Source organism: Narcine bancroftii, chromosome 2 (genome assembly GCF_036971445.1).
Source record: "Narcine bancroftii isolate sNarBan1 chromosome 2, sNarBan1.hap1, whole genome shotgun sequence".
NCBI classification, from domain to species: domain Eukaryota; kingdom Metazoa; phylum Chordata; class Chondrichthyes; order Torpediniformes; family Narcinidae; genus Narcine; species Narcine bancroftii.
The window spans coordinates 282,440,325-282,454,610 of record NC_091470.1 but is presented as its reverse complement, the minus strand read 5'-3'; the positions used below and the strand labels follow the sequence as shown (position 1 = coordinate 282,454,610).

General features: G+C 41.6%; 2 protein-coding genes across 3 annotated transcripts in view; one reads left to right on the top strand and one right to left on the bottom strand.

Moving 5' to 3' along the window:
• Positions 1 to 4,020, top strand: part of pkia (cAMP-dependent protein kinase inhibitor alpha) — a 73,916-nt gene extending 69,896 nt beyond the window's left edge. For both annotated transcript variants that reach the window (XM_069921162.1, XM_069921161.1), the window contains exon 3: positions 1,782 to 4,020. In XM_069921162.1, the coding sequence (XP_069777263.1) occupies positions 1,782 to 1,864 (83 nt within the window). In that variant the 3' untranslated portion in view covers positions 1,865 to 4,020. The remainder of the gene's footprint in view (positions 1 to 1,781) is intronic.
• The window catches only part of LOC138755349 (serine incorporator 1-like), a 217,079-nt gene that overhangs the window by 187,364 nt on the left and 15,429 nt on the right, over positions 1 to 14,286 (bottom strand). The window lies entirely within an intron of this gene.

Here is a 14,286-nt window from a genome sequence, read left to right as displayed (position 1 = left end):
ACTAAATTTGCAAACAGACAAGCATCAACACAGGACCATAGGAGGAGGAGGTTTTAATACTACACTCTGATTTGAATTTGAATGGAATTACAAAAAGACAATGTGCCAAATTCAGGTACATAGATGTGAGAAAATTAACCAGAATATTTTCTCAATTGCAGAAAGATGAGGACCATGAAGGAGCAGAGTAATACTTAAACTGAGTTGGTGGGGGGGGGAAGGGTCAGAATTTAAATGAAACTCAGTGGAATTTTGGTCTATATTTCATGTATAAAAGGACCTGAGTTCTGGTTTGATTCCATTCTGTTTGGTTTTCCACATTGAGCCTTAGTTGAGCTCTTGTATCAAAGAATCACTTGCTTCACTCCAGTTTTCTTCATTGTGAAATAGCTGGTGAGTTCAATGTGGAATCCTGGACTCTTCATAGGTGCGACAGGAGGGACTGGTGAGGGGGTTAAAGGTACATTCCTGACACTTTGTGTTGACCTTCTGTAGCTTTTTCAGTGTGTGGATGGGTGGTTCTCCTTGCCATTCCGGAGTTCTTCCCTACTTGGCATAACCAGGTATTGGTAGAGTTATTGCCACTTTTCAAAGAAGATTCAAGAAGATCCTTGTATGGTTTTTTTTTCTTTCTGATCACCAGTGTCTGTTTAAGTGTTGCACCCTTTATTGAATATTGAACTAAAAGCAGTTAAGATTAAACTGGGAGTGTTCCTGACAAGTCCTGTAAACTCTCCCTGACATAGTGTTGAGGAGCAGAGGGACTGAAGGGTACAGCTACATAGATCTTTAAAGATGGCCACACAGGAAGACTCTGCAGCAAAGAGAATCATTGGTGGGGGCAATGAATACAACTGTTGAAACACCTTGTTGAAGTTGTACAAGACATTGATGCTGCCATGCTTTTGGTCACTGACTTACAGGAAGTATGAAAGTTTGGAAAAGCTACACAAGAGATTTATTCCCAGGTTTAGGGAAGTTGAGTTATTATGAGAGACTGGAAAAACTAGGCCTGTTTCCTTTAAAACAGGAGATTGAGAGGGGATCTCGTTGTAGTCTATAAAATCATGACGGGCACAGATAATGTGAATGCTGATAGTCTTTCCTGGAGTATGAGTCTAGGCTGAGAGGGCATAACTAGAAGGGAGGAAGGATGGGATTTGGAAGGAACAGTACTTCACTCAGGGTGGTAGGCATATGAAATAAGCTGCATGGTAGGGACAGAAACATATGGATTAGAAGGGCATGGCCTAATGAAAGTAGGTGGGACTAAATCAAGGGAGTGTATTGTTCAGTGTGGACCTATGTGCCAGTTTACATGCTGTAAGACTCTATGATATTATTGCACAAACAGAGATCTGGGAGATAAGGATGTGATTGCGAGGGGTGGTGGGGAGTGCAATGATAGAGTGCTGATGATACTCCTGATCACTAGAGGGAGTCATAGACTAGTTTGTGGCAACTCGGTTGAATTCAAGAGGGATGCCTCCACACGGTCATGAATTAGTTCTATAGCTAATAAAGCAGTTGTTTGAAAAGAACTCAAGTTTCTTTATTACAATAAAATAAACATCACAGGGAGAAGGGAGGAAATAGTTAGAAAACAGAAATTCTGGCCCACTCATATTGTTGCCTATGTTTGTGGCAAATTTTCCAATCTTTAGTGCAATCTGATTTGTGAGTGACCAAACACATACTAAAAAGTGTGGAATCCATTTTGTAGGTTAAATCCTTTATAGCAACATTTGGGAATATTTCTAAACTGTTGTCCTTTTTATTAGAAGGGGATGCTGAAAAAGAAACCCAGGCATCAACAGACCAACCTTCTGGATCTCAAGAGACAGAAGAAAAGAGCAAAAGCTAATCTGTCAGTGGCTTCTCAAACTTACTGATTGAACTTAACGCCTGAGTTTCATAAAGTCGCCTGAGATCATACAGAGAGAGCAGTAAGAAACTGGAAAATGAGGACGTTAGAAGATGGGCATTTGGTATCCAGACCAGTTATGTTGTGGACTGAATATAACACAAGATACAAAATGGATTCTATTTTCATCTTTCTCAATGGTTGAAGAGCTGTTGAATTGAAGTATTTAAACAAAAAGGTGATTCATGGGTCAGTTACATCTGCAATTAACTTAAGGAGAATGATGGAACCGATTTGAGTATCCATTCTGGTTATTACAGTATGTCAGTGGTGGAGACAGTATTCTATCACATTTAAGATAGATGAATACAGATGGACTCTAAGCCCTATTGTGAAATGGTTTTCATTTGAATATTGGAGGTGACCAGAAATAATGCTTGATGCCTGAATGCACTAAATCCTGTTTAACTGAATGCATGTCAACTCGAGATTGTGTTTGGTCAAATGTAGTGGAGAGGATAGAACTCTGTAATATAACTGACTTATTGATACTTGCAGTAATTATTTGTAAAGATTTGCTTTAAACCCTTTGGTGTTGTAAAGAATTTCCATTGGATAATTAAAATGTCAAAATTCATCATGCTGGAGAGTCTGTCACTAGGAAACTTGTAGCTTAATGAATAAGGACTGTCACTTTTATAAGTTAAGCATTCCTAAAGACACAAACAATTATCTTATTTGTAAAATATTTCCTTCATCTCAATCAACACCAGAGTTTTCAAGAGCCAAACTGTATTGAAAGAATAACCTTTGTTCATGTTGATTTTGTCTGAGCCACTTCAAATATTCAAAATGTGATATCATAAACTAGACATTGCATGTGTAATTTATATATATACTTTCACAGGATTAACTCCTTACATTGGCAAAGCTCTTTACATGCTTCCTAGTAGCACCTTATAATGTACAGTGCTCTTTTAATTTTTGTCCAATACAAGGCATCGTCCTTCTTAAATTTTTGCTGATTAAAGGGCAAGGCTTGTGAACAGAATATTTTAATTAAGATCAACTGTTTCCTCTCATAATTCTGCTGCAAAATTGGGAATTTTTCCAAGTAAAATTAATATGTTGCTCTCCAGCGAACTTAAAAGGAAAATGTACATCACATTTCTAGACTTTTAAAGGTTTTTTTTTCATGATGCAAGATATTATCATGTACTTTTAGAGCTTTGTAAACCTTTGATACACTTTCTGCATTTCTTTTATATCTGTCAACCATTTGAAATTACGAAGTAGTTTTACTGAAGAATTGTAAAAAATTAACCACATACTGTTTGTAAATGACCTTGAGCAAATGTTATGTTGTGAAACACAGCTATAATGCCTAGCTCTAATTCTTCTAACTGTATTTTAATTGCTGATCATTTTCAAAACCCACTATAAGCTAATAACCATGGAATAAAATAAACCTTTGTACTGTTATCTAAAAAAAACTTAAACCATTAAAAGGTTCACACTAAGCTTCTAGTTAAGAGATGATAAATGAAAAGATACAATTTAGTGAAGAGTTAGTTGGAGTCCTAAGTGTCTTGAAGTGCATTGTTTGTCAATATGGAAATGTGTATTTTATGATTTCTCACACAATTACTAAAACATGTTGGTATTATGGTTCAGTTTTTATCAGTGAAATGTCCAATGTTTGACTCACTTTTGTATATCTTTTTAGTAACCCTTTATATTTTAAAATGTTCTTTAGAAAACAAATGTTAAAAAAAATCTGTGTGTAATTGTAATCCAGGGAACATATTGAATATTTTCAGAAGTCTTTTAGTGGATGTACATTTTTATTCAATCTTTTTAACAGGATCAGAATTAGCCAAATGGGATAGTGTAAAATGGGCAATTTGCTGATCACTCCTGATTTTCATTTATACTGAAGTCAATAGCAGTAAAAATTGAAAGATGTGTGTAAGATACAGCTGATTTCACATCGTAGCCAAAGTTAAAATTGTCCTTGCATTATTCAATGCATTTAATTTGTGTGAAATGAGAAAAAGCAATTGGAGAAAGCTGTTATCAGCTGCTGGTGATTGTTTGGTATTCTGTATGTATTTTCATGAAATAAATTTGCACTTGTGCTTATAAATGTGAAAGAATTTGCATCCTGCAAAGATCAGCCTCTGCTCACTTTTTGTCAGTCTTCAAACATCCGGCAGATTGTTCTGACGTCGTTGGTAATCAACTGCCAGAAACAAACTGATTCAGTAAAAATGACACCTCACAAGTGAAAATACAAGAAGTTAGGTTTTTTTTTCTGAGTATGGTACTGTAAGCATTCCCACGGCTTTTATACTGATGGTTCCTGCTACCTGCACAATTTCCCACAGTGGGCTTTTGACATTGCAGGACTATGCCAATCTCACTGCGCCACTCATTAGTTTGGGTGGCAATTAACCAACTTCCCAGGAAAAACTTTGTAACCTAACTCTTGAAGTGATTCTGTATATCTCCTTTGATAATGGGTATTTCTTCAGGGCATTAATAATATAAAAGAAGGCACAGCGTAGTGTGTTACTATAACAATGGCAGTGACCTGGGTTCAAATCCGGCACTGTCTGTAATGAGTTTGTACGTTCTCCCCATGTCTGTGTGGGCTCCCTCCAGGTGAACCAGTTTCCTCCCACCCTCCCAAAACAAACAGGAATGATGGGCTAATTGGTGTATTTAGTGGGTATAGGTTGAAAGAGCCTGTTACCGTGCTGGATATCTAAATGCCAGTTGCACATTAAGTACAGTGAAGTTAAACCCTTGACTTGACTGGGGAGAGATCAGATGGAACTTCTCCAACAATGAATTGCCTATCTTGGTTGTGCTGAAGTGGAAAGTTAGAGATGATACTTTTGGAATAAAGAGGGGCAGTAAGAAATGCTCACCTGCCTCCCAACATTATGCAAAAACTCCATGATTCAATATTTATAGGAAAACGGTTTATATGGTTTATGTGGATGATGTTTTCTTTTTAAATGCTCTTGCTCAGAGAAAAACATACATTCTCTCCTGGGGACTTTTTTTACAATTCTGGTCAGTTACAGTCAGAATTGCTAAAATTGCATGCTTAATATACTGATAAATAAACTATGTACATGAAAATACATGTCAATATTTATTGACCTCAGATCATCTCACATCATTTCAGTGCATTTCTCCATGAATTTCTCTGTGATCCCTGCTCTTATTAGTGTATGGTGAAGTATAAGTCTGGCAATTGACCATTACCAACTTCAAAGGTAAAATTGTCACATATTAAAAGTTATGGGAACATAAAAACACACAGGGAATAGTTGCAAAGTGAATGATTACAAGATATTAATCTTACTGAGAGGTTTCAAAAATGCTTTCAATCAAAAGCAAAACCATGTGAAGTCATTACTTGCTACTATCTTTAAACCTTAGAAGCAGTATCCACTACTAACATGTCCAGATTGTACTATTGGGAGCAGAAATCTGAAATAAAAGCAGAAAGAGCTGGGAACAGCAGATTGGGCAGTATTTGTGGAAATAGAAACAGAGTTAATGCTTCAGATCTGGAATCATTTGAACAGGGAATGAGAGAGAAACCAAGTTAGTTTCAATTGTAGAGAAGAATGGTAAAACAAAGGAAATATATCTTCTGAAATGAGTAAATATGACAATGAAAGGAAGATTATGCAATTCAATAGTGCTACTTCCTCAGGAGTCTGCAGAGGATTATTATGACATCAGAAATCCTGTTTAGTGGTACTAACTGCAGAGCTCAGGAAACACAGCTTACCTGAGAAGTCAACTACTAACTTCTTTATTTTAAACAATTGCGCGCCTCTTAAAGGGGAGTGATGCATCTAGAAAGGCAGGGACTGATCAGGGACACCCAACATGGGTTTGTACGGGGAAGGTCATGTTTGACAAATCTTGTTACATTTTTTGAGGAGATGACTAGAAAGATTAATAAGGGTAGAGCAGTAGATGTAGTCTATATGGATTTCAGTAAGGCCTTCGATAAGGTTTCACATGGAAGGCTGGTAAGGAAAGTTCAGGCGCTAGGTTCAACAGTCACTAGAAAGTAGATGCCAGAGAGTCATGGTGAATAACTGTCTGTCAGGAAGGAGGCTGGTGATGAGTGGTGTGCCTCAAGGATTGGTGCTGGGTCCCTTGTTGTTTGTCATTTACATTAATGATTTGGATGATGGAGTGGTAAGTTGGGTTAGTAAATATGTGGACGATACAAAAATTAGGGGAGTTGTGGATAGAGAAGATGGTTTTCAGAGACTGCAGAAGGATTTGAACTACTAAGAAGAGTTGGCTGAAAGATGGCAGATGGGGTTTAAGTGTGAACTGCTTCATTTTGGGAAGAATTAATCAAAATTAATCAAAACAGGACATATGCAGTGAAGGGAAGGGCAATGAGGAAGGCAGAAGAACAGAGAGATCTTGGAATGACGGTTCATCGTTCTTTGAAAGTGGAATCTCATGTAGATAGAGTGGCAAAGAAGGCTTTTGGTATGCTGGCCTTTATAAATCAAAGCATAGAACAGGGGTGGCCAAACTTGCTTAACATAAGAGCCGCATACCATAAACTTCAGATGTTTGAGAGCTGTAGCAATCACGCAATTGCAAGCCACACCCACTAACACTCGTTATTCAATGGCATGTAAAGTATTTCTGTGAGCCACACATTACACATCAAAGAGCTGCATATGGCTCGCAAGCCGCGGTTTGACCACCCCGGCGTAGAAAATAGGAGTTGGGAAGTGTTGTGGAGATTATTCAAGACATTGGTGAGGCCAAGTTTGGAATACTGTGTGCAGTTCTGGTTCCCAAATTAGAGGAAGGATATCAATAAGGTAGAGAAGGTTTACTAAAATGTTGCCTGGATTGCAGTATCTAGAATACAAAGAAAGATTGATTAGACTGGGTCTTTATTAATTGGAGCGTAGAAGGTTGAGGGGGGATTTGATAGAGATATTTAAAATTATGAGGGGGGTAGATAGAGTAGATGTGAATAGGCTCTTCCCCTTGAGGGTAGGTGAGATTGGAATGAAGGGTCATAAGTTAAGGGTTAGGGGGCAAAAGTTTAGAAGTAACATGAGAAGGAGCTTCTTCACTCAGATAGTGGTGGCTGAGTGGAATGACCTTCCAGAAAAGGTGGTTGCAGCAAGGTCAATTTTGTCATTGAAGAAAAAGTTGGATAGGTGCATGGATGTGAGGGGATTGGCGGGTTATGGGCAGGGTGCAGGTAACTAACCTAATTTAACCCCCTTCTAATTATAAGCGCATGTGTATGTAATGTGTGTGTGAGTTCAGAAAAGTTTTTTGATTCACAGTCCATTCTCACTTTTGTTCCTCTAAGTTTACTGGTTGCAGGCAATTCTTATACTGTGCACAGAATTTAACATTTATGAAGTTCACCATGCTTTGGTGCTAGAAAGGTAAATGAAGGTTTCTTGTCGGTTTTCAGAGAGAGATTTATTGTACACTGGACACCCACAACTGATTTCTTTTTAATCAGCCACTTCAGTGTCTTGCCGAAGAAACTTGTCCCCTCAGGGTTCTCCAGATGATAGCCTCTTTCTTTCAGGTCACCACAGAGCTCCTTTTTGTTTAACTTATTTCAAGTGAAACATTAGAGAGCCAGTCGTCTCCTCTTGCATGAACCACAAGGGTTTTGACCAGGCTGAACTAAGCACTCACAACCCATCTTCCAAATGGGGTTTCCACCAGCTTGCCAGCTTGTCCTGTTCTAGTCCCAGCTGCTGTTGCTGACTTAAAACTGCAGAACTGTATTTGCTCGCTCTCTTTCTCTCTCTCTCTCTCTCAGAGAAAAAAGCCTGTTTTGTCTCTCTGCTGCAAAACCATATGACCCTCTCAGAACAGCAAATTCCACTCCAGACAGCCTGCGGCTCCGACAAGTTTTTCATCTGTTGCCTTTTTGTAAACAACAATCCATTAGTGACATCTCTTGGGCACTATCCAAAACTTTTGCAAAGACTATTGGTGCCAGAATGTCTAGCACAAACAATGCTCCAGTATTTTAAATAAGATCTGTTTTAAACCATTGTATGTGACCTACACTAAAAAAGCCTGCCCCAATTTATCTCCCCAAAACATATCCATATGCAATACAAACACAACATAATCAGCCTCATTTTTTTCCATGTTTGGGCTCAAAAGACGTTGAGCACCCATCAGGGTCACCAATTTAGTGCAGAGCTCAAGAAACACTGCTTACCAGAGAAGAGTCAACTACCAACTGTTCTTTATTTTAAACAATCGTGCGCTTCACAAAGGGAAGTGAAGTTAGCGTGCTGCAGTCATTGTCTCTCTGGCTCCGTCAACCCAAGTGGGTCTGCAAACACAGGCTTCTCCTGGGCAAAGAAGGGGAGCCCACACCATTCAGTGCTGGCCATTTGATGCAGCAATTCTGCCTGTCCAGCTGTGCGGCCGTTCGGCCCACCACACCCTAGTAAATTTCTACAGATGTATGGTGGAAAGTGCTGACCAGCTGCATCATGGTCTGCTATGGAAACACCAATACCCCAAAGCATAAAGGCCTGCAAAAGGTAGTGGACGCAGCTCAGGACATCACAGACAAACCCCTTCCACCCTTGGGAACATCGACAGAGGACGCAGCCATCAGAGAGCAGCAGCAATCATCAAGTATCCACACCACCCAGCGCACGCTCTGTTCTCGATGCTACCATCAGGAAAGAGGTATAGTTGCCACAAGACCTGCACCTCCAGGTTCAGGAACAGCTGCTACCCCTCCACCAACAACCAATAATCAGGGACTCATTTAAGGTCTTTTACTTTTGTACATTGTTTTTTTTTCTCCTCACTGTATTGCACAGTCAGTTTACATTTGTTTATTTGCTTACATGTGTACATTGTGTAGTTTTATTTGCTCCACCAATAAGTGGTAATTCTGCTTTGCCCATCAGAAAAAGAATCTCTGGGTTGTTTGTGATGTCATGTATGTACTCTGACAATAAATCTGAAATCACTCTCGTCTGCATTAAGTAAGCCCAATAGTAGGGCTGATCAGCGCTTTAGGCTTTATCAATAGAGGGGAAAAATGGTCAAATCACCAATGGATGACAGGTCAAGTAGCCAGTTCTTGTACAGACAGAAAGCAAGTTACCTAAAGTTGGAGGATGTAATATTGAGGCATGCCCAGGTGAAAAATGAGGAACTATTCCTCAAGCCTGTGATGCACCTCAGTAAAACACACAGAATCATTAGTGGGAACAAGGATGTTGAGTTAAAGTGGCAGGCAACAAGATGATCAGGGACTTGTAGAATGAAACAGAAGCTCTACCAAGTGATCACCCAATCTGCTTTTGATCTCTTTAATGTAAAGCCATATTGTGAATACTGAATGCAGAACACTAGATTTGAAGGAGTGGAAGTGAATCATTTCTTCTACTGGGGAAAAAAAAACTGTTCGATCATGTCCTGGGATGGTGGAAAGTGATGAAAGTATAACATGTGGCTTGGGAAAGTGCCATACAACAGGGAGTGTTAAGTGGAAACAGAAAAGTAGCCCAGAGATTTGCAAAAGGAGTGACCCTCTACAAAGTGGTGAAGGGAAGAGGACAGAACAATCTGTGTGGTGGTGGAATCCTGTGGTGATCTGCTGAATGTGGAGCTTAGTGGAGAGGAAAGTAGGGATCGTAGGAACTCTGTTGTTGCTTTGTGCAGGAGGAGAGGGGTAAGCACAAAGCAGTAGGAAATAGATGAGATGCACTCTAAAGATCTGTACAATGGTAGAGAGGAAACTATGGCTCAGGAAGCAGGAAGATGTCTTTGAGGTACCTTTGTAGAAAATTGCATAATTGAAGTGAATGTAGAAGGATTGGCAGAATAGAATGGAAACCTTATCAGAGACAAGATAGAAGGATAGCTGTGGGAGTCTGTAGGCCTGTAATGGAGGTTTGTGGCTAGCCTATCTGCTGAGATAGAGATGGAGATATGTAGAAAGAAAGAATCAGAGATCAAAAGCATGAAGCTGAGGGCAGTGTAGAAACTGGCAGCAGAAGTGAGCCAGCATGTGTGCAGGAACCAGCACAAATGCAGTCATCAAAGTAGCATAAATAGCATTGAGCAAGACGGCCTGAGCAAGATGGAAACAAAGACAATTCTATGTATCCCTCAAAAAAAAGTCATAGCTTGGGCCTATGCGAGTGCCCATCGATTTACCTTTGATCTCAAGAAAGTGAGTGGAGATGAATGAAAAGTTGTTCGATGTGAAGATCAGCTCAGCCAGGTGCATGTGTTGATTCAGGGAAGTAGGTTAGGCCTCTGGTCAAGGAAGAACTCAAGGATTGTCTGTCACACAAGAGACTGCAGTTGCTGGTATCTTGAGCAACACCCCATCTACTGGAGGAACTCAACAGGTCCAGCAGCATCAGTGGGAGAAAAAGAAGAGTCAATGTTTCAGGCTGAAACTTTACATCAGGACTTAGACATCAGAGAACTATCAGAGCTTTTTTGTGTGCGTTGAGGTGCAGAGAGATTCTGCATCAATGGGAAAGATGAGCCAGTCAAAACAAGGGAATTGAAAACTATCAAAGTGTCATCTGAAGTTTCATGGATGTAAGTGGGAAGAAACTGAACTAGGGGAAGAAGAATGAAATCATGCTGGTTGGAAATAATTTTGATGGGGCAAGGGCTGGTTGGAACAAAGAGTCTGCCCAAACAGGCCTGCAGAAATAGAAGTGGCCTGTGCAAAACTGAGGCTTTACAAGATCAGAAGTTGTGGAGAGAACATCTTGCAAGATTCATGACCATGTGGGAGCAGATTTGGTGTCAGAACAAATCTAATCGGGGTCCTTTAGGATAACCGTGGTGCATGGGGGACGGGGGGTTGGGATAACCGTGGTGCAGTGGGGGGTTTAGGATAACCGTGGTGCGGGGGGGGGGTAGGATAACTGTGGTGGGGGGGGTGCACAAACTGCCTTTTGTGTGGCAATTTCATGTGCTGTTCGCTGTTCGCTATTCATGTGGGGTTGCCCACGTATAAGCAGGGGTCAATATGTATAGCCATACCACCGGATTGACATTTTCATGCATTTGACCAATCCTATGCAAATTCTTTACAATTACCAAATGAAATGTTGGATATCTTCGCTAATTTTTGCACTTGGTCCTGCAGCTTAAAGACCTACAGCTTTGGGTTCAAACCGTACTCCTGCACTCCTACTATTTTCGAAAGCAACCATTTTGTGCTTCATGTATATTTATCATCTTCTCAATGCTATAAATAAGATCAATGTTGAACCTCAGTGAAACACAAAAACTACAGATGCTGATTCGATATGATGTTGCCTGACCTGCTGAGCTCCTCCAGCATTGAATTTTTTAACCACATAAACTTTAGTCACAATAAATTAAATACAAAAGGAAAACCATTCAATGCTCTGTATCCAAACATTTCCATCACTGTACATTGTTACATTAATTTCTATTTGCACCATTATCACCACTATGGCATCACGTCCTTACTCCCACTTCTGTTGTTTGTGGGGATTCCCCTTGGTCTCAGTTATGTGTCCAATGGCCAGAAAACTCTCCCTTTCTAACCACACACAAGCTACTGATAATAAGACTTTGCCATCAACAACCAACTCACAAACCCAGTTCCAATTTAAAAACATACAGCAAAGTCTTTCTCACACATACACGCACACTGCACAAAATATAGCCTATGTGCAAGCCACGTTTCTCTCTCTCTCTCTCTCACTCTCACTCTCTCTCTCTCTCTCTCTCGCTCACTCACATACACACGTCATTAGAACATCATTTGAAATACACTATATACTCCACAATGCAAACAGACCCCCAAAAAAAGTCATTCAACGTTTCAAGGCTGACATCATAAAGTGAATTAAACGCATAGATTACTTTTAGAAGAGTTGCAGGTGGCGAGTGTTGGTGCCGAATCTCCTAAGAATGGTGTCCTTCCACTCAGTTGTGCATTTTTGAGTTAGGTCCCTCTCAAATGCCAGCTGAATCAACTGGGCCTTTCTTTTGTGGAGCATTGTACATCTATGGTCCACAAATATGTTTCTCAGAGTGAAGAATGAATTATTGTACATTGTTATGGAGGTGCCAAATGTTAAAGTATGTTTTAAAACAGTCAGTACACTGGGCATTTCGATCAGATGAGTGTAGTACTTTGAGAGGATGTGCTGTATAGTCCAATTTCCCCTTTGATTGGCTGTGATTTATTATTGTGAGACTTCGTACTCTGTCTCAATTATAGGTGATCATGACAGATCTGTGGTAAACCACAGTATGTATATATTTATCTGTTTGGGCACATCCATTGGCCGACAGTACCTATGGCTTCTCCCACAGGCTCCTGACTGTTCCACAGCCCCCTCCCCAGTGCTGGACAGTCGAGCAGCATGGACGTACCTTTGTTCTTTTGCAAATAAAAGCCTATCAATTTGCTCAACTTCAGTCTTTTGGAGTCATTGATGGTGCATCAATTTTATTTGCTATTGTGGTCGGTGTGTTGAATGAGATGAACAAACCAAATGACTTTACTAGAACTCTGCAAGAGCTTATCAGCACCACTCCCATGATCCTTTTCATCCCCTCCCACCTGGACCATTGTGATGCCAGCCCAGTGCGAGCCTGCACTTCTGTAACCAGGTTTGTTTGTGGATCAGTGCAGCTCACTACGTGACCCTCTCACCCCCCCCCCCCACCCCAAAACTGGTGTTAGGAGGTCTCAAGTCTACAGTTTGTAAACAGTTCATACGTTTGGGAGGCCAACCTCTCCACTGTGGGGCTGGAACAGTTACTGGTAGGTCGAGGTGAAGGTGTGCTAGTTTGAGCCGATCAACTGTGAATGTTTCCTGTCTACCCCCAATGTCCAAAAGGCACGTAGTCCTGATGTATTGTAACACCTTGTATGGACCCTCATATGAGCATTGAAGTGGCATCTGGTGTGTTCCTCTCCTGATGAAGACATATTCACGGTCTTCGAGATCCTTCAGGACTTAGGATGGAGCTGGACCGTGGCATGAGGTTGCTAGGTGCTCACCTTCTTGCGAAGTCACGTTAAAAGTGTCGTAGGTGTTTCCACCTGGCCGCCGGCTACTAGCATAAACTCTTTTGGGACTATCATCAGGGACCTGTAGACAAGCTCAGCGGAGGACGTGGTCAAATCCTCCTTCAGTGCTGAGTGGTAACCAAGGAGCACCCAAGGCAACTGCCTACCCAATCCAGGCCTCGGAGCCACACCATGTGGTCTGTCTTCAAATGCTGATGGGACCTTTCCACCAGGCCATTAGTCTGTGGGTGGCAGGCTGTGGTGTGATGTAACTGGGTCCCTCGGAGCTGTGCCAGCACTGGTCATAGGTTGGACGTGAACTGTGGCCCCCTGTCTGACATGATATTGGAAGGAAGGCCGAAACGGGCTATCCAGTTGGCGATGCAGGCCATGGCATAGGATGTTGTGGAAGTGTCCGAGAGCGGGACAGCTTCCAGCCATCTAGTGAATCTGTCCACCATCGTGGTGCCTCTGGAAACCAGCAGCAGCCTGACGATGTCCACATGGATGTGGTCAAATCGTCTGTGTGTTCATGGAAAGGACTGAAGAGGGGCTTTCTCGTGCCTCTGCACCTTGGATGTCTGACAGTGCAGACAAGTCCTGGCCCAGTGGCTGACCAGTTGAGTTGACACCTGGATGGATAGGTGAACCAACCCATGTAGTGCGTTGAAGACATGATGTCTCCATGCAACACAAACGATGGGCCTAGGTTGGCCAGTGGAGACATCACAGAGAAGTGTGTCTTCAGATGGCCCAAAATGCACGCCTTCCATCTATAGCCTGAGATGGCAGTGCAGTAGGCTGGTATCTCAGCATCCTGCTGCAAGTGCTACATAGTCGATTCCATGGGACAGGGAGTGCACAGACAGGATGGGCATACAGGACAGAACATCAACCAAGAGGTTGTTCTTGCCAGAAATGTGCTTGATAGCTGTTGTGTACTCTGAGATATAAGAGAGGAGACGCTGCTGCCTTGCTGATCACAGCTACGATACCTTGGTGAAGGCAAAAGTGAGGGGCTTGTGATCAGTGATGACCATGAAATCCTGTCCTTCGAGGAAATAGCGGAAATGGCTTATGGCGAGGTAGAGGGCTAGCAACTCCCTGTCGAACGCACTATACTTCACCTTCAGGGGCTATAGGTGTCTGCTGAAGAAAGCGAGCAGTCACCAATATCCATCAATCAGCTACTCCAGGACGCCACCAACAGCCATGTTGGATACATCGACTGTGAGGGCGGTGAGTACATCAACACGTGTATGCACCAGAAGGGTGGTGTTGGCCAGAGCATCTTGGCCTGGTCAAAAACTGCCAAAGACTCTGCGTC